The sequence below is a fragment of the Haplochromis burtoni genome, unplaced genomic scaffold (genome assembly GCF_018398535.1).
Source record: "Haplochromis burtoni strain Fernald_Lab_line unplaced genomic scaffold, NCSU_Asbu1 Contig_269, whole genome shotgun sequence".
NCBI classification, from domain to species: Eukaryota; Metazoa; Chordata; class Actinopteri; order Cichliformes; family Cichlidae; genus Haplochromis; species Haplochromis burtoni.
The window spans coordinates 3,321-10,753 of record NW_024582630.1 but is presented as its reverse complement, the minus strand read 5'-3'; the positions used below and the strand labels follow the sequence as shown (position 1 = coordinate 10,753).

Below are 7,433 nucleotides of genomic sequence, written 5' to 3'. Positions count from 1 at the left end.
GGTAAATGTTCAGTTCTAATGTCAATCCATCATGTTTCTTTAATTACATCATCTAAAGAAATAATTTTCAATATATTACAATTATATTAGTATATTATATTACTGTTGTGCAAATGTCTTTGCTTAATATTTGATGAAAACGTCAACATTGATAAATTAGATTGAATATCCAATTTTAACTAAAAACTACAGCAATATACTACCTCAAAATCAGTTCCTCATTTACTTTAAGATATTATTAAAGCAACTTTAACATTTTCCTCTCACACACCGTGCCCTGGCGTTCCTATCTGCGAGGATGATTAATGTGATTTAAGAGAACTATTTATTATCGTCGTTGTACTTTTCCAGTCCAGTTAGAGGTCGTAATGCGTCGACTCGTCAATCGCTAAATAGTACAACGAAGAAGAAAAAGACCGGATGTTTATGTCAATGACGTTAGCAGGCGTCATTTTCAAAGCTCTTTACGGCCGTTGTCTTGGTGCTGAGTGTTTAACTCTGTACAAACAATAAAGCGCAACTACTACTTCGATAAACTACACCGGTAACATTAGCAGGATGGGTTCACGCTAACACCTAACCGGCTTGTGTGAAGGTGAGAACGGACAAGTTAAAATTAGTTAACATCGTTTCTCTTTATGTCTGGTTGGGAACGGCTAGTCAAGCTTGCTAACAGCTGTTGTAAAATCAGTTTTGAATTGTTGTTAAGACAGTAGGAAATCAACGCAGATGTTAGACTTATTTATTTACTCTTGGTGTATTTGATATTTGTTATAGAGTATCTACAGACTGTTTGTTAAAATTGCAACTGCGCTAGTAATCATACCAAAAGTGTGTCTCATTGTCCAACATTGTGATAAAAGCCCATGCGTAAAACGTGTTTGAAAAGCTTTACATGTATCAAAAGAACATTTTGTTTATGACATAACATCTTGCATCCTGCATATCTGGTTTTGTGTTTGATTTAGATTTTTTTTTTCATGTAGGACTGTTTTCATATCAGTGACTGGAAAGCTGGAAATATTATGGACAATCTGGATTTCTCAGAGGAGGAAATTCAAGAACAGTTAGCCCTCCTTGGCTACAAAAACATACCAAAGCACAGGCTGCGTGAATTTAAACAAGGTTAAACATATATCTACCAACCCTTCTTAAACCTCCCAACTCACATTGCCATATTGTTTTGCAGTTTAATATATTTATTGTGCACTGATTATTTACATTTTTAATTCTAAGAATTGATCTCTTGTTTTTCTTAATTTTCTGTCATATACTCACATTAAACATAAAAGTTTCAAATAATGAGCTCAGTAATTTTCTGTCATATATTAAACATAATCAAAGTTTCAAAAAATGAGCTCAGTAAGTAATCTCTGCGAGTAAAAAGCTCAGACTTTAGGAGTTTCAAAGAGTTGAGTAATTGGGTTGTTTTTTGGGGGAGATATGTCTTAGATAATGGATTTCCCTTATGTGGTTATGTCAGGAGCACAACTCTAGTTATGGGCACACGTGTTGTTCAAACCATCAGTTTCTGAGGCGCAGTTAATCAGAGGAAAGTTAGCCTAAAGAGAGATGAAATTAAACAGTTGTTTCACACTATAGATGAACTGAGGGGCTGCACAGAAGTTAAGGATTATTTTGAACTGTGAATCATGCAGAGCTACTCTGGTAGAGTGTAATAATAGAAATAGATGTGGAAATGACAGACATTACAGGAAATGATTGCAGACATGTTAATCAGTAAATATTGAGGGAAAACTGTCATTTCTGTGATTAGATCTGGATGAGCTGGTTCGACGAGGGGAGTGGAAAGGCCTTTCCTCATCAAATGAGATAAATGCCAAATCTCAGGCAACTACACCTCAGCCAAGTCCCCCTGCCTATACCAAAGAAAAGGGTCAGAGCACTCACTTTGTGATTTTGAGTATTTCACTTTTATAACACTTAATAACATCTAACTTGAGCTCTGTTTTTCTCCACAGTTAGTCCACACTGCTTTAAAGGCACTAGTGAATCATTCTTCCTACATGCAGGCAGTACAGACCATGCCAGAAAGGTAAGCATTAATGACTCATAACATACAAGATATGTTTTTATATTATATTCATTTATTCTTGCATTCATTGCTCTATTGAGCCAAATGCTGTTAATGTGTTGCCACATAAAATCATGTCATGAGTAGCACTACTTTGATTGGACAACAAACATAGTCTTAATTGTAATGGTGTCAGGCATGTGCAATAAATTAAAAGCATGTAATGTCACGCCCAGACACTCATCAACTGTTATAACGGAGACTATGACTCGTACGCTCAACACTCGGTGGCCCAGAAGCTCAAGCTCCCTCCAGGTGCTCCAAGCAGGCTTCAGGTGGAGCAGGATCTTGAGGATACCATCCACTCACCACTGACAGATAGCTACACATCTACCCCAGACACCCAGGGGAGACACTTCATCAAGAGAAAAGTTCTGAGGTAGTTTTACGAATCGTGTGCTAATTTTTTCATTTGTTTGTCCAGAGTTAATTTTAGTTTTATTTGTCTTTCCAACTAGCAGCAGCTGGATTTTTCTTTGCATTAATAAAAAAAAGCACGTAAAGAGTAGGATTTCATGCGTTTCTAGGAAACAGCTTTCCGGATACAATTTTGTTCTGATTACCAAAGAACAAGTTTGTTTGTTTATTTTTGTTTGTTTGTTTTTTCATGTTATTCTGCTCTGTAACCACTAATGGCTCACGAGTGAAAGAGTCTATGGGTTTATGGGCCTATGTGCTTACTGTCTGGATTAGTCTGTTTTATTTTTTTACAGTTTATTTAAACTTTAAACTTTATTACAGTTTAGCCCAAGATTTTAAATAAATATGAAATAAAACCCGTGTTTTTCATCATCTCTGACACGGATCTCCAATTTATATCGCAGGTCGATATTCAAATTTAAGTTGTTTTTTTAATCATTGACATATTCTTCTCTTTTTATATCATTTCTTCATTGGCTAACACTAACAGGGAATTTGTGGCACATCTGGAACAAGTCAACTTATTGTGGAGAGATGACTTGTTCCAGATGTGCCAAATGGAGAAGGTCTTCAACTCTAATTATGCTTCCCGCCCCTCAGGAAACACAAAGGACAGTCACTTGTCTGTGATGAATCAGTCTACAGTGAAGACTCAGGTAACAAAAACTAATGGACAAAAATCTGTAATATCTTCTGATCATCTGCTTTAAGGTTTATTGTTCTAAAATAATAAGTAATAATGTTCGATTTTATGTTTTCACAAAGCTGTAATGTACAATTGTACTGTGTACTATTAATCAAATTGGGATTTTTTTTTTTTAGGTAGCTTTACTATAACTAGATTAGAATAAAAAAAAAAATAGGTAAACTGAAGTGCAGAAATAATTTCAAGAAGAAAATGAAAGAATAAATTGACTGAGTACTGCTGTAGACATCCAGTTTGTATTTATGGATCACAACAAGTTTTATCCGAAGTTTCATGTTTATAGTTGAACCCTGGCCTTCATTGTCTCACAATAAGAAACAACTATTGAAACAAGCAGCATTAAAGAGTAAATGCAGCAGTGTAATTCCTTTTGGTCAGCAGCAGTGGGCGCTGTTCCAGTGAGAAGAAGCTTTTGAGGCTTCAGCTAATCCTCTTAGCTACTTCCTTAAGTCCTGTGCCTTCTCAAATCACACACTCCATACACCTGAGTTGTAGTGCAAACTCAACATGTACAAAATGTGCAGCACTCAGTCAGACGAAGAGAGTGAAGATGACAAGAATTCCCTTTCCTTCTCATTTTGGTCTGATGGAGATGAGGAGAAAGAAGAAGAAGAGGATGAGATTGAGCGAATGATTGACTCTAAACCAGCCACCGATGCAGAAGATTTACTTCAGGGGGCTTCAGAGGAGGTAAAGAGTGGGTTGAACAACCAGAGCAACTTCAGCAAGGAAAGTTTGGATAAGACAAATAACGATGAGGAGGAGGAAGAAGAAAGGTGTAGTAGCAGTCCAGATAGTCTCGCACCAAGTCTGATGACCTCTGGCTACGGGACCTACAAACCAGAGGGGCAGGAGGGAGCAGAGTACAGAGATGACCACACCATAACAGAGTTTGATCAGGATAGTCTGTCTGAGATGAGAGAGGACGAAGAGGACAGTCGGTCACTCAGCAGCTTTGGCGACTTTATTGAACCTACACATAAGCCAGACTTCAATGAACTGTCTGTGTTAGAGGTCAGCAAGATTTTTGATAATGTGGCGTGCTGTAGAGAAATCATCCACATCACAGAAGTGCATTCGGAACAGAAGAAAAAGCAGGCAGGTGAGGAGGAGTGCGATCTACATGCGGCATCTGAAAAGAAAGCACCAAAAGAACAGCATCGCACTGTTCAGGCTGAAGACATGTTCCGGCTGAACGAGAAGCAAAAACAAGAAATAGAGGTGCACGACCTTCATGGGTTCAATAATGTCAAGAAAGACGTCGGAGGAAAAGCGGAGTGTGAAGATCCAGACGAGTCTTCGAGCAACAAAGACATCAAGTTTATTGACTCCAGAGTGAACATTAGCTCGACCATGATGTATGGCAACATGTGTGCAGAGTGGGAAGGAAACCTCAGACAGGACAGGGGTAAATGTTTTCCAGCTTCTAAATCAGCACGTCATGATACTTGTTACTGTAAGGAGGTTGGTTTTTTTTGCTGTTTGGTCAGAGGCTCAGAAATGGGCTACATGTTTTTGGGCATTTAGCCATAAAAAGGTCAGCTTTGAATAATAAATTACATCCCAGTTTGGACATTTAAAAAAAGGTTATTGAATTTATATTCAGAAAAATAAATACATGTTGTATGAAAACAATTTTTCAAAGAGTTAAATTTCTTGATATAAGATGTACATTTTTAATGCAGGTATTAAATTTCAACATCACATTAATTGTAAATTGACTTCTCAATTAGTGTTGATATGAAAAGTTTAAAAGGTGGGCTGATTATGCTTTCCCTTATTTTCTAACATACATATGTACTATTACAAAATAAATACTTCTGTTAAACAGGTCGAGTGTTTTAAATAATGAGGTGTTCATGTGTGTTAGTAATCGATGTGAGACTTAAGCTTCTCACTGATCTAAATGCTCATTTTAAGGCCGTTTTTTCAACCCTTTGAGGGCAGCCAATCAGGAGAATGTTGTCTTGGAGCCACTTATAGGAAGAGGAACTAAAATGTAATTCTGTCAGAGAGTAGATGAACCTTGAAGCAGAACCAAGGCTCACTATCAAATTAAAAATAATTATTTTGAATTGTGACAAAAATATGGAAATTTGCTAATTTTAGCAGGGAAAGTTTAATATTTATACATGTATTAACACAGACTTTGCTACTCTCTTCAAAGTTGCTAAGAATCCAAATATGGAGTTGGAGATAAGCAAACTATGTCTCTTTTAAAGTAGCTGAGAGTGAAGTGTTGGGTTTGCTGATGGTTAGTAATTTGTGTTTGCAGGTACAGCGAGCTGTCTGGAAGAAAGACTGGCTCAACTTCATTTAGCTACATCACCTGAGCAGGAGTCACCTGAGTCAGACAATGAAGACCTGGACGATCAGAGCGACACTCAGACCTCTGAGAGTGAAAGAGTGTCTTTAAGCGCTTTTGAATCGTACATGAAAGGCATGGTGGGTAATATGTCTGTGAAGGTTCTCAGTCATCCAGGTCAAAGGAGCTTGCAAAGAAAAGCATCTGGACTTCTTTAAGTTGCTTGAAGACGTTTCACCTCTCATCCGAGAAGCTTCTTCAGTTCTAATGTCAAATGGTGGAGAGTCCCAGATATAAACCTAGTGGGAGTGACCCCCCACAGAGGGACAAAAGGACCCCCTGATGATCCTCTAATCGCCTGAGCCAAGGTGGGAAACTGGGCGTGGGTCCCAATCCGCCAGAGTTTCGGGTGTGTTCATTGTGAAACCTGGCCCCACCTTATCATGCGAATTCCTGAGGTCAGATGGCCCAGGATGTGAGTGGGCGTTAAGGCAACTTAAAGAAGTCCAGACGCTTTTCTTTGCAAGCTCCTTTGACCATGGTGGGTAATGTAGTCTCTTAAGATTTAAGAAATTTAATAGAGTTCAAAGTGTGTCTTCTGTCCTATCTTGCTCCTCCTGCCAACGGGTGAGGGGGGATAGCTGCCCTTCCCTTAGCCTGGTTCTGCCAGATATTTCATCCTGTTAAAAGGAATTTTTTTTCCTTCCCACTGTCACCAAGTGCTTGCTCATAAAGGGGTCATTTGATTGTTGCTGTTCTCTCTCTATGGGTTTACCCTGTTGTAGGGTCTTAGTTTACAATACAAAGTGCCTTGAGGAGACTGTTGTTGAGATTTTATGCGATATTATATCTATAGCTATATTATATTAATAAAACTAACACATTTTCTTCTGTTAATAACAGTTGAAGATGTAATATCTTGGTTTTTTTCTTCTGTTTGTCTTTCTTTATGGTGGAAGCAGACTCGAACTAAGAGTGATGGTGATATAAGGCCCAAACCAAAGTCCTGTAAGCTGGCAATAAAGCACAATATAAAGATTTTGCTTTCTCTGAACTTTCGATAATTTCTCACATAGATTTTCATTTCAGTCATCCGGCCAGTGATGAGTCAACAGACCATAAAGAAGACTGACCCAGTAGCCAAGTAAGTTACAAAATGCAGTGGTTAAAAAATGAAAAGGATTGCCACTTCTGTTTGAGACTCACACCTGAAATAATGTGGAATTATGATTCTAGAGGCTCCTGATAGGTTTCTTAATGATTTCTTTTCCATTAGAAGACTCATGTGCAGCACCTTAATGCTTCCATACAGCACTTCAGTACTTCAGTACTAACTTGTGTTAGTGTAAGTTAGACAGTAATTATGCCAAATAAAGGACAGTAATTTTAATTGATTATCCTCATGTTGTATAACAGTTCTGTAACATTCTGTTTGTACTTCCTTAATACAGCAGCAGTCTGGAAGAATCACACCCATCAGGTTCACATTGATGTGATGGTTACATGTTTGCTCACTGGGTTTTCTTATATCTGCAGGTATTTCCAGTATAAGCAGCTCTGGGAGATGTTCAAACTTTCAGGAGAGAAGGACAGGAGGGCACTGCGCTCAGAGATTAAGGTAGAAAATATAACTTCAATAGGCAAGTGTTAGCACTCCTCACATAGATGTTCAATCATCTTTGTTTTCATACTTGTGGGATGAGACATAAAGTTATTACACCGTCGCTTTTCTCAGTAATAGAATGATCTGACTTATAAATTCCTGTTTTGTTTCATTGTCCTGGGCAGCAATGTTTATTGGAAGTACTTATGAGTGTATGTTTTTCTTTTCAGCAACGGCTCACATATCAGCCTCCACCAGTAAGTATTTCTCCAGATTTTTTTTTCTATTTCTCATTTGTCCTTTT

The 7,433-nt window shown here is 37.9% G+C and overlaps 1 protein-coding gene across 2 annotated transcripts in view; it reads left to right on the top strand.

The window, feature by feature from the left end:
* The first annotated feature begins 394 nt into the window (after nt 1–394).
* The window catches only part of hyls1 (HYLS1 centriolar and ciliogenesis associated), a 10,290-nt gene continuing 3,251 nt past the window's right edge, over nt 395–7,433 (top strand). The window contains exons 1-11 of one of the 2 annotated variants that reach the window (XM_042227582.1): nt 395–595; nt 987–1,125; nt 1,778–1,897; nt 1,983–2,056; nt 2,272–2,474; nt 3,116–3,171; nt 5,497–5,666; nt 6,489–6,534; nt 6,616–6,670; nt 7,063–7,144; nt 7,360–7,386. In XM_042227582.1, the coding sequence (XP_042083516.1) occupies nt 1,026–1,125; nt 1,778–1,897; nt 1,983–2,056; nt 2,272–2,474; nt 3,116–3,171; nt 5,497–5,666; nt 6,489–6,534; nt 6,616–6,670; nt 7,063–7,144; nt 7,360–7,386 (933 nt within the window). In that variant the 5' untranslated portion in view covers nt 395–595; nt 987–1,025. The other variant, XM_042227581.1, reaches the window with a different exon arrangement.